This window comes from Orbicella franksi, chromosome 11, assembly GCF_964199315.1.
Source record: "Orbicella franksi chromosome 11, jaOrbFran1.1, whole genome shotgun sequence".
Classification (NCBI taxonomy): Eukaryota; Metazoa; Cnidaria; class Anthozoa; order Scleractinia; family Merulinidae; genus Orbicella; species Orbicella franksi.
Genome location: NC_138155.1, coordinates 2,987,065 through 3,006,902, shown reverse-complemented (window position 1 = coordinate 3,006,902; position 19,838 = coordinate 2,987,065). Strand labels below are relative to the sequence as shown.

Sequence of the window (19,838 nt, the reverse complement as noted above, 5' to 3'; positions counted from 1 at the left end):
TCTGACACGTTTTCAGTGTGTTTTCTGTGCATGAGTACGTTCTTAAATGTGAAGCATTATTTCTCCACTCTCTTCATCGCCAGCTGCGAGCAGTGCCTGGTAATCTTGTAAATTGTCGGCCTCGACGTTCTTTTAAAAAAAGGCGACTTACGCCCTACACATGAGGACTTGCACAATTTGAAGGTGGCAATACCAAACACCGCAAAATGGTCTACAGGTTTATCTAATAAAACGTGACAACAGATAATCTTGTGCTCCCAATTCGTTGCCTACTCGTATGATAATATGCCACAATTAAAGTTGTGCTAATAAACCTACCACTAAAAACTGATTATTTAATATTATCAGCTGGAACTGACACGTGAGACGTCCAAAATGAACGGTTCAATGATTACATTGCATGTTACATGTTGGAGGATATACGGCAACCCGGATCTTGCAAACCGCGACTAATAACATTACCAACAAATTGATAGCATGTCCGTTGTAAGGTAACTTCACCTCGCAGTTGGTGTCATCTGGGAAAGGAAATGGCGCCTGTGTTGAAACAACCGCAAGAATGCATTCGTCCTTCGACTAAACCATGTAAAAAGAATTTGTCTCATTCAATGTCATTTGAAACAAAGCTTTAACTTTTCTGGTCGTGCTTTGCTTTTGAAGCATCATATTAATTTTAGCATATGAATAGTTTTCACAGAGATCTAGCCTGTGAGTAGCTTGCGAACATTCCCTCGTGATGGTAAAAGAATAAAAGACAATTGCAAAGCTAGAGAACAGGAAACCTGGCAGCAATGCAGTTTTGTACGCTAAACAGTGCTCGGAAAATGACAGGAAACAGTAAGCGAAGACGATTAACAATGGTAAGGAAGCTTTTAACAAACTTCGGAAGCATAAACTTTGGACGCTTTCAAACCTAATGATAGATTGGACTCAGTAATTTTCAAAAATTTTAATTGTTTTTAGGAAAAATGTCTAGAATAATTTGGTGTGATAGCTTCCTGCAACAGGTAATGGTGTTTAAACATTTCCTGTGTTGCATTTTTGACAATACTCGCTGACAGCTCCGAACTATCACACACACTTAAGAGACTGCGCATCCAAAGTGCTCATAGTGAGCACACTTTGGGCAACATTATCAGCTGAGTGCCAAATACCAAAACACGAAACTTATCATCAGGAACTGTAAAAATGACAGACTGATCTCGTTCAACGATTATGCTAACCACTTTAACAGGTTGCTCATGGGTAACTTTCTCGCTTGTTATAATTACTTCACAGAATAATGAACGAAACCACAAGAATGTATTCAACAAATGCTTTCATTTGAATCAGGATCACTTACTAGGAATCTCTCCCACAACTTTTGGCACTGAAAGTTAATCAAATAACCTTGCAATACCACATGTAAGTACTGCTCAATAGCCTTCATTTAAATGGTCACTCACCAGGGTTTCATCCACAAACCTTATTAAAAGTGAGACCCACCTTGCACAGCACAATAAATAGTACAACATGAAAGTACTGCTCAAAAGCTTATTCGAGTGGTGACACACTGTGGCCTTTAAGTTAGAACCACCTTGTACAGCATAATAAAGAGTACCACATGAAATTACTGCTCAGTACCTCTATGGCCACACACCAGGGTCTTATCCGGATACCCAGAAGGTACAACCACTTTTTACAGTATACTAAACAATATCGCATGAGAAAGTAATGCTCGTTCAGATGTCATCTGACTGCTAACAGACTTAACCTTGCGCGATTTGACCCAATGAACAGTTTAAGCTCATCAACAAAACAATAAAATGATCAGAGTTTAGTTAATCGCACGCAAAAGCACCCGGCACCACATCGGGAATCAAGAGAGATAAGATAAAACAACACAACCTGTTCTGGTTTATAACCACCGCCACATAGACGTATTCACTGAAAGCGATTATTTGACCGATCAAACGTTGAATAAATCACGGGTCAGCCGCAGAAGCACGGTGCACTACATTGTAAGGTTATGAGACAATTGAAATATCCACCCTGTGTATAAAACATGCTTTTGCAAGATTGCTTTCATCTAATTGCTTACACTTTGGACAACACCCAGAGAACAAATCAGATAAAATCAAACTTACCAACCCTTTCAATGCATGTCTTTCACGTTCGTGTCAACAAGGTTAAAAGACATTATCATCTCACTTTTCTCTGTGAAAATTTCTTTCATATATTATTTTTTTTTTCCATCCATGAAGGAATAATTTTCTCTCAAAAATGACTAACCCTGTCGTAAATTTTCGTCTTCGTTAGCTAAAAAAAGTTAAATCATGCACTCTTCTAACTTCCACCAACAGCATCAATATTGAATGTAAACAAAGCAGATGTTTTGTATAAACGGACTGGCGGCTTACCTAGCTAAAGAATGTCCACGAGCTTTGTTCAGTATTATTTGTGCAGAAGAAATAAATGCAGAAACCTTTGGTCTTACACATTCTTATAAGCGTAACAGTAATCTTAGCTCGTCAAAGCTTGTAATGAATAAACCCTTCTTTGCGTCAGTCGCAAATTGAATTCTATTCATTGAGTTTGAGGAAACATGGAGCCCATTCAATTGCTTGTGACTTTGTTCAATTTCCGTAGTGTCTTGTTTCGGAATTAATGGGTCGTCCACCTTTTAAACTGCTGTCGTATCAAACTGCAATAATTAGTCACATGGCCACAAAAACATGCATCATTCAAAACAACAACGAGCTGTTTAGCGCTGTTAAAACGAAAAGAGAATAGCTGGCTCTTGAAGAATGTTTATTTTGGATGGATTCTAACAGTAGGAAGTTTCTGGCATGTTGCCTTTGAAATTGAGTTCTTTCCTTTGCAAAAACAGAACACCACAATGTGATTGGATAATCTAATTTTTTGGGAGTGTCCCAGTATTTTGTGGTTAGACTGACCAGACGTGTCTTTTCCCAAAGAAGTCAATTCTCCGCCACTGAGTCTAGTTATCGATTGTTTATCACGGCTAATGTTATTAAACCGCTAATGTATTTCAACTTAGTGTATGTAAACACTCTAATCAGATTGAAGATAATCGCTGAAAACTAAATTGAGACAAAATTGAATGGAATTCCACTATGAAACAATGTGCCATATATATCCTTAAATTACTCATAGATGGCCTTTCAGACTGCTTTAACGAAAGTACAGTCGACTCTTTTCTTGGAAATATTTTAAATATTTTTGACCAAAATTGTCAAATGTTTCTACTCGTGAGAGTTGAAAATTCCAAAATACTCATTTAACCAATTTTACGATAGAAGACGGATGGGAGTCTAGTGGGTCCAGCATCTAACTTCTTAAATTATCGTTTGAATGGCCACACACTACATTACTTGCAGAAATTTTCGGACGATTTTAATTTGGGACAAAAAAGGGTCCGAAAGTAAAACGGTCCGAAATTTTTAAACGTCCGAAATATTTACTTATACAGTACAGTTAATGAAATTTTGAGCTATTGCAGCTCCAAAGCTCTTAGTTTCCTTTATGGGGTGAACTCTAGTTGAGACACTGCTCGAGATGCGTAACAACTTGATAGAATTTTTGTTATTTTCTCGTCGGTGTATTCTTAAACCTTGAGGCTGCAGTAAAACAGATGTTGTTTCAGTCTAACTCGCGTTTTGTACGCGTCAATTTGCTTAAGCTATGTTTCAGAAAAGTGTCTGAAATTTTTGTCCGAAATTTGTTCGAAATGGTTTAAAAAGTTTCCGAAAATTAAACGTCCGAAATAAGACGTCCTGAATTTTAACGCCCGAAATTTTTTGCGAGTTATGTAAGCGGGAAACAGGTTTTACATCTAGGGAGAGTGAAAGTATTAATAATTTTGCAGCATGTGATGATGATGACGATGATGTTTATGATGATGATGACGATGATGTTAATCTGAAACTTTCACGGCAGACATATTGATGTTTTGAAAGGCATAACAGTTATTATGTTATTATTATTATTATTATTATTATTATTATTATTATTATTATTCAATGAAGGGAAATGTCGTGGTTTACGTCTACCGGACATGGCTCAGGGTGATGTCACATGAAAAGGCTTCCACGTGTGATCAAAATCTTTTTTTTCCTCATAGTATCAGTCTGTTGTCAAGGAAGCAGATAATGAGAATAACGAGAATCATCAACCCGGAGATATCGTCGATTTTGATGTTTTGCTAAGTTCACAGAAAAGACTTGAAAAAAAATGTATTGCAATCACTATAAGAATAACAACAACAACAACAACAACAACAATAATAATAATGATGATAATAATAATGATAATAATGATAATAATAATAATGATAATGATAATGATAATAATAATAATAATAATAATGAGAAAGGAGGAGGGTGCTATCAAGCTAAAAACTGGCTATCCCCTAGTGCCCCAGGACCATGGTTTGGTCTCGGCCCTAAGGACTCTAAGCAAACATTACGTGAGGATGACAATAATAGTAATGACAATGACAATAATAATAATAATAATGATAATGATAATGACAATAATAATAATAATAATGATAATAATAGTAATAATAATAATAATAATAATAATAATAATAAAGGTTTACTAGCATTCCACTGGGCGTGGCTCTTCTATGCAAAGACCTATACACAGTAATAAAGAAATTGAATGCAGCTATATTTAATATATCTACAAACTTGAATAAAGAAAAGGAAAGCAAGTCTCAAAATTACTCAAATTCCGCTTTCGGAGAATTTACATGCCAATCTTGAGAAATAGTGACGCTAAATATGCCATGCAAACAGCTGTTGTAGGCGATGGATTAATGAATAATTCTGGTTCTACTAGTTCTTCCCTTTTTAAAACGAATCTCGTCATAAACGTTGGTTTTAGTTAGAAGTTAGAAATTAAAGAAGTTCTTGACGTTGGTTTGAAGGATTCTTTCAATTTACTTGCTAATTTTTTTGGTTTGTTCTTGCTCAGTTTTTACTGCAAAAGAATTCGTGAAATTACGAAGCTACATTCGTTGTACGTTTGACCTTTCTTCTTTTAAACCGGAAAGCCTTAATTGATTCATTAAGGCATTGTTCTATGTAACTACGGAATTCAGCTTTTCCTTTATAGCCACCGATGAATAGACCCTTTTCATAAATGGCTGCCAATTATAAATTCTTTTGTAAGTATTAAAATTAGCCTGACTAACCTCGTTCTTGAGTTGATAATTCAAAAGAATTTTTACTCCCAAACGAGTTTAGTGAGGCTAATTCAAATACATACAAAAGAATTTTAAATTGGCAGCCATTTAATTTATGAAAAGGGTCTATAAAGAAAACCAAATAGGTATAATCACCAAATGTGGTTACGACTGAGAAAGATCGAGAGGAATTACGAACAAGATCGCCATAACTTTCGCAAATATTTTCGGTCGAGAAGATATGGTGCAAACCTTGACGCATGCGCTGTCGTGTCACTTTGCTCAGGCCCGCGTCACCCGACCGCTGGTTTGGGGTTCGCGGGTTTTGGTTATGAGATGGGTGATAGGTACAAAGTTGCCTTATTGCGTGCCCAAACAAAGCTAAAGCTATCAGAAGAAAGTCTAATTTGCCCTTTCGTAAGTGGAAAACTAAAATGTAGCAAAATATATCCAAGTTTGGTAATTGTGTATTCTTACACAGAAATTAGCAAGGCGGCGACTGGCGAAGTGCTATTTATATCGAGCAAGTTAAGTATTTGATGTCACGACTAAACAGTCAGCATGCTGTTAAATATATTGTCACTACACACATTTTACTACAGAAGATGTATTGTTACACTGTTCCATCGTGGCAAAGAAGACAAATTACAGTTTTTTTTTTACAATTTCCTGTGTTTTCTTTTCTCTTCAGTTTGTGGCGAAGGAGAATTCTAAATATCTACTGTTTCGTTTCTACGGTAATATAGTTAATGACTACTACTTTTAAATCAGTATATTTTCATGAGGGTGTTTTTTTGTGTAAGCTAACTCAAGTGTGTTTTTGCGCCAAGAAATTGATAAGTAAATACTCGTTTGTATCCGAGGTTACGTTAGAATAAATACCTGCAGCCTTTTACCATGCAGAATGGAAAGTCTCGGCTTTATGTGAGAGCGAGAGACCATGACCTCATTTTCTCTTGGTGAGAGCGAACATGAACTTTTACATGAATGAATATCTAAACCACATGCGAACATTGAAATTACTAGAATAATTTGGCGAACGATGGCTCCAAACATCTTCGAGTCTATGCATCACTATAAGCCAGCATATAAGGACCACTGAGTTTTCACTGAATTTCGGCTATAGAGGAATTAATTAAGGCAAAAAAACTTACCGTTATATATGATGTTATGTTAAGTAAAAAATGATGTAAACGTGGTGATAATCATTTATACCTCGTGTTAAAGCAATCTTAGGCTATAAATCGTTTCTGCTTTATTTCATCTGCTTACCTCAACGTTTAAGCGATGAAATCCTACTCGAAATCACCAATAAGCGAAGTCTTTACCGTAATATGTCAAAACAAATACTGACTTCTCTGTATGGGAGTCACTTCTTCTCACAGTTATATTTGAGTACTTCTGCTTCTATACAAGCAATTAAGGAAGCGAAAATGAAACCGCAGAAACAAAAACACATTGATTCCTTGTACAGGCAATATCATTTTGCAAACATGCAAACCTTTAATTACGATATTAAAATCATGGTCAGGCCCGCAAAAAGTATGTAAAACTTCACGGATATCTATAAATGGCTCATCACTGTATTGGCGTTGTATTGGGTCTAAATTTGTCTAAATTTGGTTTTGTGGTAGGGTGGCCTAGGACGTTAGACTGCCCCCCCCTTCCTTAGCGTGTCATTACCGCAGTGATACATGCTAACAACGAGATTGCATTCCATTCCAGTAAAAGAATCAAATACGTTGCCTAGCGATTCGTGTTTGTGGGCAGAAGCCTGCCACTGAGTTTCTTAGGATCCCCAGCATCGAAGAAATTCGAAAACGGGACTTAAATTATGGTGTCACTGTTCGCTTTTGGTACACTCGCACTTGGATAATTTCAAGAAAATTCGTCATCACGCTGAAAGAGAATTAAATTAATGTGCAAATAACACAAAAATTTAAAGTACAGCGATCGCTAAAAACTAATCTTAAGCGTGAAGCAAAAACCTCCCTCTTGAGTGACTGCAGTTACTATGTATGGCAAATTTCAGAACAAAATTTGCCACAATAAATAAACGATTTTACATTGGCTGACCGAAAAATTATTTGAATAATCTGTTCATATTATAATATAGAAAAATATCACAGAGATATTGAAAGGAATAAATGAATGATTTAAAATTGTGGATTCAAAAAGGTCTGCAAGCTTATCAAAGAATTTTTTTATAGCTTGAAAGAAACCTTCGAGTTTTCCAAAGTGGAAACTTTGTTAGTAATGACCTGCGAGAAAAAAGATGCCTTGTCAACAATTGAATATTTTCGATTGAGTCTAACTAAATTAAACGTATGCATAGGCTAAATCTGACCTTATAATAATGCAAGCATCTCTGGTTTTCTCATACCCTGTTGGCTGTCGGAGAACATTGGATATTTGAGGGCATTTGCACAACTTTCACATCGTTTTCACAGGCTTCTCTCCCAGTTCGGTAAAGGATGGCATGGCTGTAGTTACACACGCAACCAGCTCCACATGTCGTGCTCACGCAAACACTGACGTCATAAATAACCCTCATTTTACAGACATTAAGGAAGACCTTTGGATAATCTCTCTACAGTATAACAGATTTTTTGCTGAGATAGACCCAGGTTTCGTGATCTCTACCAATATTCAAACTGATAAGCTAGCCAAGGTCTCGAAAACTTTGGGAATTAGCACTTTTCAACATAAAATGTTTTTGACAAAGGCATAACTGATTAAAAGTTTTGACAACCATGGTCTTTCGCAAGGTCTTTTGTGAAGATAACATTGTGCTTTGTCTTAAAGAGAAACTAATCTTTATGTACAGAGATTCATAACTTTTAATTTCTGCAAATAACAACAAAGAATAACTTATATAATAAGATATTTATATTTATTATAGACAGGGAATACTGCAGTTATTGTAAACAATTTTATTTAAATGCCAGAAAAAAAAAATAATAATAGTCGACTGCTAGCCTTGAGCGTGTACTGTGACATGAAAAGAAACCAGCCTTTTATTTTGTAAAGGCTTAAAGACGCTTCAAGTTCAATCTGGCATCACGCATTGAAAAGAAAGACAATAAAATGAGCTTTTCCTGGTATTAAAGCTAGCTAAAGGTATCACTTCTACTGTATTTATTGTATTGTATTTCTATTGCATCCTTTAATCCTTTCTATTTTTTTTCTTTTCATGCATTGATTATTTCACGACGTTAGAGAATATGACAAACAAAAAATTTGTGCGCGCACATCAAAGCTGTCCTAAAGGATTTTGGGAGGCCTTCGCCTGATCTACAGAATATCCACAGACGTTTTTGTGATCTTCTAAACGTTACGATCATTTGACGAACTTATTTCTTGTTGCAATTCAAAACAAAGTATTGGAGCATGCCGTACATACTAATATTACAAGGCAATAAGAATCAATAGTGCGTATGTATTCTTGCGTCCAATCACATTCAGAGCCCAACACGGGTCAACACGTTACTAAACGAGCTGCGCCCACATTATCGCGCGCTTTTCGTTTCTCTCCACATTTTCGCGCGCTATTCTGCGCGTGGAATTTTCTGTTCAAAAATGTCCATTTGGCTATTTTTAAACGTTGCTATACAACTTCTTGTTTTCCTGTCAACACTTGAGAGTGCTTAGTCGCTTGGTCTCCAGTTTTATACTCAAGCTGCTTCGCCACAAAACGTAAACAAGCGCACTACATACTCACGCTCGTATTTCGTTTGGAAGTTGTGGTTAAACACACCTCATTCCGGTTTCCGCCGGAAACAAGTGACATTTAAGTGTCACACCTGTTTACGAGGCACACATCTCGATATACGCACTACGAACATAAAAAAAATATCCGTAAAAAAGGTACGTAATAGATTTTGTGGTGTTACCCTCTTTAAATATTGTTGTTTTTACAATTACTATTATATTATTAATGAAAAAATAAAACCAGTTTTGACGACTGAAAATGACTGTGATCTTACTCAGTGCTAATACCACGGGACAATTTTAATTTGCCGCGCTTTGTTTTCGGAAAATACAGTCGTTGCACTGAAAAATTACGCAAAAACTCCTCCTTTCCTCAGTTTGAATTATTTCTTGATATTTGATCAACTAAAACTTTTTGAAAACTAATAATGGTAAGTTTATTTTCTAGAAAATCTCTCTTTGCCATTCAGTTATTAAAAGAAGGGTTTAGGGTTACAGCGATCATCAGGTAGTAAAATTTAGCTATTTTTTTGTGATCCAGTGTTTCATCCGAAAAGATCAAATTGCAATTCTAGTTTATGCGAGCAAACGACACGGGACATAATATGACGTGATGCTTAATCCGGCTTTTGACAATGTTTTCGTCGAGTGCTCCAGAAGACGAAAAGTCGACAAGAAATTCCCGTGCGTTAAAATATTTGCTTAGACGGAAACTTAAATGCCCTGCTACCGTCATACCGGGTAGTAATCGTAATAAGATCTGCTAGAAGTTTCGTGAAAAAATAAAACCGGTTAAATAAGATCCTTAAAAACACGAAATTTTTTTTAATTGACAAAGTTGTTGATATGGTTCCGCAAACTTGTTGCCTTAATTAAATTTCCCAAAGTTTTAATACAGCTTCTTTCAAGTTTTGTCGTTTGTTCGGAAATACCAGGACAAAATTGCACAGTGTTGGGTTATAAACGTTGGCAAAAAGACATAATTCAGGATCGCGTTCTTGTCAAGAACATGATATCATAGAATTATAATTAATGAATTCCATCACTGGTTGTTACCGTCTGTACTCGCATTAATGCTCAACAACGCATAAAAATCAACCATGTTTTACGTTGGTTCATGTAGATGCGGTTGATTTAGTTCAAAACATGAACATCGAGAACGGAGTTTAAATATAACAGGCATTTTCCCCTTCGGATCTAACTCGAGGTTTGGTTTATTTTAGTAATCATGGTTTTTCGTGTTCTCATTGTCTTGTTGAAATAGGAAATAAAATCGATCATTTTTGATGACCTTTGATTTGAGAGTAAATGGTTGTTTCATTCCGGAAACGCGGAGCTGTAAAAAAAGACAAATAATTCGTCTGCCAGAGAAACAGTCGAGGAAGCAAAATCGTGAGCTCCATTTTACTACAAATTCCTTTTTGTTAAAACTTAAGACAGGAACCCAATTTTTTGCAACAATGGGCACTTTCGTGTGTAATTTATGCTACAAGTTGGCCCTACTTCTAAACCTTCAATGCTTACTCGATTCACGCTGATTAATAACAAACACAGACAAAGCGCTTACGAGCAATTTACATTTTTTTCTCGTCACCTTCACAATGGAAACTTGTTTTCTTAAACAATGTGCTTCGATTTGAGTTTGAATTACTCTGTTGTATTGTATCTTGTTTCAAACATTTCTTCAGCCTGGGAAAACAAGACCTCTGTTAATTTTGCGCTTTCTTTTTTGGTTAAACCAGAAAAATTATTCACAAGTTTCCTCTAACTTCGATACTCTACAGGAAACCAGTTTTTTTTTGCTATTTAGAGAGAACTCTAGCCAAGCGTGCAATGTCTATAAGCGGTTTTTAAGATAAAAATCTGCGAGTTTATGCAAATAAACTCAACATAATTACCCATTATTGTGCATTGCTAACCAATGCGGACAGAATTGTACTGTACTGAGTATAAAACTTAGCCAAGGGTATAAAACTTATTAACGCACCCTGTTACAAGCCCATAATTTCATGTGTATCAGACTGGTCTCTATGTATCAGTTTTTGAGACAATAATTCATTTAGTTTTATGAGTTCAAGTCTCCTGGGGGTCTGTTATGGTATTTCGATCCAGAAAGCAATCAAATTCTTCGTGTAGTTCGTACGCAAGAGGCGAAGTTCCCTTCCCCGAAGCTAATTGTTTCGTCACCTTATCTCTTTCAGTTAGATAATAGAGAGGTCGGTCATGTTGTCTACTGATATTGCAGATAGTTCTTGGTCTGGAGTCAAATAGTCGACCGTCTCCAGGTAATTAAAGGGCATATTGACCGCTTACAAACCTGCTCGTGCAAACAGCCAACATCTTGTCTTTGTACACCCGCGCAAGTAGACATATAAACCTTTCCCGGTTAACGCAATTTCCCTGTCGTGTGGGCAGAACATTGTGCTGAGGTCAAAACGTCGCAATAAATTTTTACGCTACGATACTCGATTCAACTGTTACTAACAATATCTAGATCGAGTGGTGAACTTTTTATTGAGTGGAGCCTCGCGAAATAAGGGCAAATTTATTGCGGTGTGTTATTTAAGTAAGTGCGTAGTTGGGGCATCTCAAGACGGGCTTATATAAGGCTAAAGAGGGAGAGTGACGCTTTTCAAGGGTTTACTCGCTCACAAGAGCACGCTTTCAGCGAAATCTTGCACGTGCTGTCCGCTCTGAAGAAATAAATCCTGAACGTTCAAAACTCGGCATTATAAACCTCTCCTAGCTACAACCCAGTTAATGTCTCGCCGCTGAAAGCTCAATCTAATAATAAATTATCCACCCAATATTTGCTTCTACCTTGCCGCTGTTACTGTTGAAAACAAAGGAACTTTACTTACCCTCTTGTGTAAATGTCCCCTAAAGATTGTCTCTCTGGGGTTTCCAACAGATCAATACACTCCAATTCAACCGCACTCGCCTCATAAATCCAACTTTGACACCACACAGCCACTCGAAATGAACCCTATAACGAGGGTGCGAATGTAAATTCAAATTATTTGCCGGCGTTGATAAATTTTCCACAGTGTATACTTATCGCTAATGGTTTCACGAGTGATTTGACGGTAAATTACCCTGTTACGATTTATAGCTATTTTGACGCTAGCTTTTCAAGAGGGCGGGCTTGGCATTTTGTAACACTTATTGAGGAAGGAAGCGAAAAGATTTCCTTAATCCGCTGTGACGCGCATTTCTTGTCGTAGAAACACGCAGAATTCTTGCGGTGTCCTTAAATAAAGAGATGCCCTCTCGTCCGAGTTGTTTTGTTTTTCTGTAACCCTCCGGCGGTTTCGCTTAGTTTCAACGCTTGAAATCCCCCAGTTACAATAATAATTTCCAATAGTTTCTGGGAGAAACCAGTAGCGTTGGTGTCATTATTATGCGGACAAGGTCTGTCGTTTGGAAATTGAAGTCCCATACCTTCTACAAAAAGATATTCTTTGAGGCGTTAACTCCAAGCCTTCCCGAATGGTTTCTGTTTTTAAATTACTGATTATATGGCTCGTGTAACAAACTTTAACAATGGAAAAAGAGAATTTATTCAGTTGACCACCTACACGGAGGTTGTGCACCCAAAATTCGCGCGAAACTTTTCCCGTCGAGAGGCTCCGCCAAATTTGTTTACCACCTACATGTCTGAAATTACCTGAAAAGATGACGGGCTGATAACGACTACATGAAAGGCCAGCTAATAATAAATAGCTATGTATTTTTGTCCTGCTTTTGATAAAGCTTTGATCAAACGGACATTGCGTTTTAAGTGCCAGACCCCGGGAACCTTTTATATCGCTCGCGTTTGAGTGACAAGAGAAATGTTTGCGGTTTTCACAACCTCTGCCGACACAAAAAAATTCCCAAGCCTACAAAGAGACAAAGCCCATTTAATAAAGCTGTGTCTCAACATGCGAAAACATGCGAAGGTGTTAACATAAAAATTAAAGAAACGAAACGGTTAAATTAAGATATGTTATAAGCGTGACGAAGATTTTACTAAGTTTAACATAAACTACTTGATTCACTCAAGAGTCAGTGAAACGTCTTCGACGCTTGTTTATCTTTCATAGGATTGTAGTCTGAGGACAGAAGCTATATCTTGGGTTCAGCTGACTGATTCCGAGTTTCGACATTCAATTTCGCCGCATTTCGAAGTCAGTCGCTCAGAAACTCAAAGAATGGTTGATAGATCGCGTGTTGTGTCAATGTACGACTACGAAACTTATTCCTAATTCCCCCCTCCCCTCACATTTTACAGCTTCAATTGTTTTCTCACCTTGCACAGTTCGTCCCTTTGAAAGATTTATATCTATGTACTTCCTATCTAGCAAATGGTTATCAAATTTTACAATGTAACAACATTGAGACACTAACCTACAAGTGTTAGCTGAGGAACAATTCAGTGTCGTGGAGGCTGGCTGGCGAGTTTTCGTGCCAGCTCTGAGATCTGTGCTCTTCAGTTCAACGATAATAGACGAGACATTTAGAAGAAGTCATGAAATGTATTACCTTTCATATTAACTTCTGATATTTCTCACGCCATTAGAGAAGTCTTCTCGTTCGTTGACAAGATCTAGTCCGATAAAGACACTCCACTCAATTGGTTTGGCACGCCCTCTCTGTTGTTGGAAAGGTGCAAGTTGCGATTAAATAGCCACCGCGGAAAACACATTATATTAACTACGGTTGCCAAACACGAAACTTCACCCACATAGATAATTCATGCATGATGTCCTGAGAAGGAAATCATTTTTCCGACTTAGCTGTGGACGAGAAAGACTTGCAAAAACTTCAGAAAGCCTTCAAAAGGTTTAGAGCTTCTAAGATTGTTATTCAAAGATCTTCAAAGACCCTTCTTTCTTCTGAAAGTACAGGTAAACTGCATTAGAAAACCTACTTTATGGGGCGATTATTTTCGTTAAAAGGTATTCACCGTTTAAACACATTACCGCAAAAATGTATACATCGATGGCTTTTTATAAATTTGATGAAAAGCTGTAAAAAGAAGACCAACCCGGCGATTTACAACAAACAATCTGAAAAGAATGCCCTTGTCATCAGAGGTTGAATTTAGCATTTCTCTTCCTTGCAAGGGTCATAATTTATTATTACACAAGCTCAAGACAATAAAGTGAATGTGTAAAATCCCACAATAAAACGTCAAATAAGTGCATCAAATTCTGTCATGTTGTACGGGGAAAAAGTAATTTAATTCGAGTCAAATCTCTCAACAGCAAAGGAAATTTGAGAAGTATAACAATGCAGACGACATTGAAATCAGTATGGTAAAGGTATTTGGAGTAATTGCTATAGTATAAAGTCACAATTGCGAAATCTTAGGTCACAAAATTTAACGCAGTTTGCTAGAAAAAAAATCCTCGACTACCATACTTCGTCCACAAAACGCCAAATATGCTCTCTTTAGAAAATGTTTCCATCTAGTGCTTTCGTGAGTCAGTTTTGTACATGAGCATAAAATTATATTTTACCATGCATGGGTTTTTGGTCGGGAAGTGAAGGGCGATTTTTCAATTTCAAGTCGCAATTTTGTGGAAACAAAACATGGCTTTTGTGGTTAAAAAGTCCTTTTCCGAAAGTGCGCCAACTTGACCGAGCTAAAATTAGCATCTTCGCAAAAGATTTGATCTATATAACCACAATAAAAGGGACATTTGTAACCAATATCACTGGTTGAATAGATTGTCAGTTCACGGAAATGTTGAACACAATTGCTACAAACCATAATTAAGAACAAATTTATAAATATCATGACTAAATTCCTGCCGCTTTAGAAACGCTTTGTTGGCAAAATCCTACGTGACAAAATAAAATCGGAAATGCAGGGAAGAAGGTGAAAACTTAGCGAAGTTTAATTTAACTATGATGATGTAATGACCAAAATAATTTGAAAACTGTAGAAAGGAGTTTCAGGTTTATTTCCGCGCGTGCGAAGTCCGATTCAAATTAGGTTTAAATCACCTACGCAGAGTTCGATCGGTGTTTGGAAAACAAAAGTTTATTTATTTGTTTACAATAATCCTTATATTAAAGTTGTCCGCTTTGATTTTAAACCTTCGTAATTAACGGGTCGGGTCTTCCGTTAGGGTTCAAGGGAAATGAAATGTCGTTTGTAGAATGTTTCCCCCTTCGCGCTTGAAATTTTGTTACTTTGATATCAAAGAAAATTCACTGTTATATTGCGTACATTTATGACAGTCTCTACGACTCATTACATATTTGGTACATGCGTGCATGATTCATTTAATTTCTTAATCTTTGCTGTTCTAATTTTCTTTTTTAATATTTGCAGAACAACGCTAACTGAGTCATTTTGGAAAAGAAAAGATTCTGGAAATGTAGGAGTTGTGCAAATGGTTTCCAATCTATGTTACAAATGGTTTTCCTGAATTTCAATAGTTTATCAATAGTTTCTCAATGTTTCGTGTTGTTGTGCGTGGGAGTTTTCAAATGGTTTCCATTCTGCTTTAAAACGTTTCCTTCGGTGATGTGGTTTGATTTTGGTCTAGATAGATATTGCAAACGTAAAATATCTTGGAGCTTTTGCTGGAAGAAAATGGGTTATTGACCAAGCTTGTTCGGTCAAGATGGCTGGATATTGGCCTCGTTCTTTTTTTGCGTCTCGTCTCGGTCCATAAACACGCAAAAAAAGAACTTGGCCAATATCCAGCCATCTTGACCGAACAAGCTTGGTCAATAAAGGATTTATCATATGGCTTTCGGAGAAATTTTTCTTGCGGGACACGGCGGGTAGTCCCGAGCGGGCAAGATAGCTTCATCTTGCCCGCTCGGGTAGCCAATCACAGCGCAGGATTTGATTCATCTTGCCCGCTCACGGAGCAAGCCATATAATAATATTTAGTATCGACCCCTGTCGGCCACGGAGATTTTTCACACTAACTGAGAGTGAGATAAGTGACAAGAGTTCACATAGACAACGACATTTTAAAATCCCTCACAACACAAAGAAAACCATTCGAGTTCCCGACCAAAGGCTGTCGAGGTTTTAGCACGAAGAAGATGCATGAACGAACTGTTTCGAAACTGTTATTTATAGAGACGTGTATTAAAATCTGTCTCCACGTTTTCTCTGCGGGCATTAAAGTTGACGAGTGTCTAAAGTACCACTTTAGAGAAAAAGTATATAAATAGATTGATTCCTAGATCCTAGATCAACGAATCACGGATCATTAACAGTCATTTTCTTAAGCTCTTAGAATTTAGTCTACTCGCTATTTCTCAAACTACACAAAGATTTATGAATTTCTGTATCTCACGAAGAAAGAAAAGGTTTCGTTGTTTCAATCTAACGTGACTAAAAAGCGACGCGTGTCTGTTTTCATGATCTGATATCAGTTGGGAGAAGTAATTTATATATTACACTTCGTCGAGTATTAATTTACAGCTAGACACTCTTGTTTCTAGACACTTGTTGAAAGTGAATTAAGGCAGGGTACCTCATTTATCTTCTGGCTACTATCTATTGGGCTCCTAACCTGAATATCACCTCAACTACAACATCAGTCACAAAAAAAAAAAAAAAAAAAAAAAACTTCAAGAGCTCTGGACTGGATGATACAGTTATACAAACAACGCCACAAAGCAATGAATTACCGAAGAAAAAAAATTTTCGTTGGTCGTCTTGCAGTAAAATAAAACACGATCTATTTAGCTTTCGTGACCGCGATCGGAAATTAAAGTTGCAATACTAAAATTAAATAGACGTGTTTTTTCACTACGAGACGTTATTGCGAACTCTTACGTGTGTCTCGACATGTAGACGGAAACGTATAATGTCTCATTTGTTTCTGTATTTGCCAAAATCTCAAGTGCGCAAAACTAGTTAGACCGCTATCACGCACATATTTTTATGTTTATTGTGGTCAAAAATCCAGTGACTTGTGTTTGCAGGATCATAACAACATATAACAGTTCTATGATAAATATGAAATTAATGTCAGCTTATAGTTGACCAAAGGGGACGCCGTCAGAGTTTCGCTTGCGGTCGATCGGAATCATCTATTTTGAAGACACATTTTGATTTTACCGAAATTAAAGGTGACGCGCGTTGACAGACAATATGTTTCTAAAAAGAGTATGAGTTTGCGACCCAACGCTGAAGTGCGCCCCTTTCTGTAGGATCAGCCAAAAATCAAGTGTGTTGATAGCACCTATCATTACTGGTTTTTCGACTCAACGCCGGAGCCTTCATCTTTTCTACAAGTGATGAAAAACTCAAAGTTACCGACGTAGAATAGAGGTCTGCTTGGCTTCAATCCCATATTGGCGAATGTGCGGTGTTAGTTCAGTGGGGCCCTCTTGTAGAGTACAACTAGGAATCAATTAACTTTTCCACCTTCAAGCCAAGACTGCCATGCATATACAATTGCCCTGCTTTCTATAATTATACAGTGAGGAAAAAAAGAAAAAAAAAAAGAGGCGAGAGAAAAAAAACAGTCGTCGCTCTCTTGCGTTCACATCTATCGATAACAAGCGAGAGCGACGTTTGTTTGTCTGGCTAAAGAACACCAGACTTCAAATACGGTCGCGTCGCATTGTTCCTGGCTGCTTTGAGCTCTCCTGTGTATACACCAAAAACTGACCGGGAGCGATGAAAGGCGGTGATATTTTGCACGCTTTGTCACTTCCCGCTCATCAGGGAAAACCAAAAGATGAGCTGTTGATTTGAGAGACCTCTCAGCTACATAACGCTTTGATTTCCAACAAGTGCGCAATGATTCCAGGCGATTTAATGAAAACTGCATAACTGTCCCCTGCACACAAAGCGCGCGTTTTTTGTTCACTCCGAAAACAGATTTTGTTTTTGTTATTGGTCCATTACTTCTACGCGTTTACTCTGCGATCCACCGAAAACTTCGCAAAGGCCCCTATCATCAGAGTAGTTCGGTCCAAATCCATACTTGGTTGTCCCATCCAAATATGCGTCGTAAATAAGCCCGTGTGGAAATAAGCGCGCGTGTACGCGCGAACATAGCGAGCGCGCGCAGTTCAAACGAGATAAACGCAAGCCATTCATAACGTCAGAACGCCAGTTCAACGAAACACAAACACAAATTAAGTCAAAGAGAAGTTTCGCTTGTTTTTCAAGGATATAACTCTGATAATTGACAGCTAGTGGACTCAGTTCTGCATCATGAGCTGGGCTAGAGATGAATGGAAGCTGGATTTACCTACCACCGCGCTGAGAAAGATTAGCGAGTTGGAAAACGATGCGGAAAATCTCCGCAAAAGCAAACAACAACAGCAGCTTCAACTGGAGAGCGTGTCGTCTACTCTCCAGAAACAGAAGCAGCTGAACGCCGAGGAAAAAGCTTCAAACTCGAATCTCCGGCGTGAAATTCAAGAACTGACGCGACAATGTTCCGATCTTGAGAGCCAAGAGGAAAAAACTCAAGTGGATCTCAAAGCTAAAGACAACAAAATAGGATTGCTCGAGGAACAACTGCGAAAAGCGAAAGCCAAGCTGAAGGACGAAGAAGATAAGAATTCTGATTTGCTGAGTCAAATTGATCAACAAAAGTTGATTGCGGAAGCGAAGGAAAATGAAATTGGAGAGTTGAGCGAAGAACTGGAAAGAACGAAAGACGCCAAGGTGCAGATGGTGAAAGACACGGAAGGTAGGTAATTCAGTTTTCCTTTAAGCTGGAGCAAGACATCAAACTGCAAATTCTCCGTACTATAATCAGTGCATTTCTTACATAGCAGCTAGGAGAAATTATGCAGATTGTAGTTGATAACATTTCACACATTTTGTGATTAAATCCTTTTTTCTCATAACCTGCTTGTTTGACTTTTTCGTCGGTACATGATACAAGAATGGAACGCGCTGAGAAAATTTGCAGCTACACGCAGTAACGCCCGTACCGAAACGAGAACAAGGGAGAGTTGACAAGCCGACCCAAATTTTCGTTCTAGTTTATTTGGGCCCGAATTGCCATGCGCTCTTGGCGATTCGCATGTGTTCCTATCGCATTTTACTCTGTTTCAAGATAGTCGAGAGTTTTCGCCCTTTTGGCTAAGGCTCGCCGGCTATGAACAGAATAAACTCTCGTGCACTTTTCGCTTTTAACTCTCAGCTACTTCCATTACAATGGACGAATGACGATCCAGAGGCTATGGTTGTCTAAATTAAATGGCTTTAAGAAGCGCTAGCAACTAAAAACAAAAGTAAAACTGAAATGTAAAGGTGAATTAATCAACATGACACGAGCGTGGGACAAAGAAAAATTCTGAGTCCCCGACAGGAATCGAACCCATGACCTCCCGAACACCGGGCGGGCGCTCTATCCACTGAGCTACGAAAATTCATGGAGAGCGAGTTCATTTAACTGAGTTCATGTATGACAGGTGTCCTGCATACTTTGTCCCACGCTCGTGTCATGTTGATTAATTCACCTTCACATTTCATTACCGAGCTTAAAATTCACCATCTCTATTAATTTATCAAAAGTAAAACTATCGGTATTGGTTACATAATTTATTACAGGATTTGAAAGAAAAGAACGAGCCTGTTTTCGATCGCTTTTCAAATCCATGCAAATTCCCTAAGGATCTTTTTTGATTAGTTGCGAGAGAACAGAAAACGTCACTTCACCGTCAACGCTTTTTAGTACAGCTGCATATCATCCCGATTTAATTGATGATCATTTTAAACTGAAAAATATTTCCCAGGCATGGAACAGCTCTCCGCATGTAGCTGGACTTCTCAGCTTGACAGTCTCTAGTTGTCTTTGTTTCGTACAGAGGCGGCGGTTTTGGACCAGAATGCCGGAGCGCTAGAAATTGCTATGGGGTTTAACCCATCGGGCGGGGCAGGGAACGGAAAGCCGCAATATTTCTTTTATTTTAGGCGGGGTTCTACCCCGCGGAGATCAGTTGTGTG

General features: G+C 37.8%; 1 protein-coding gene across 1 annotated transcript in view; it reads left to right on the top strand.

Moving 5' to 3' along the window:
• Nucleotides 1–19,838, top strand: part of LOC145502276 (uncharacterized) — a 34,599-nt gene that overhangs the window by 7,079 nt on the left and 7,682 nt on the right. The window contains exon 2 of the mRNA XM_081481533.1: nucleotides 15,228–18,573. Within this exon, the coding sequence (XP_081337659.1) occupies nucleotides 18,090–18,573 (484 nt within the window). The 5' untranslated portion in view covers nucleotides 15,228–18,089. The remainder of the gene's footprint in view (nucleotides 1–15,227; nucleotides 18,574–19,838) is intronic.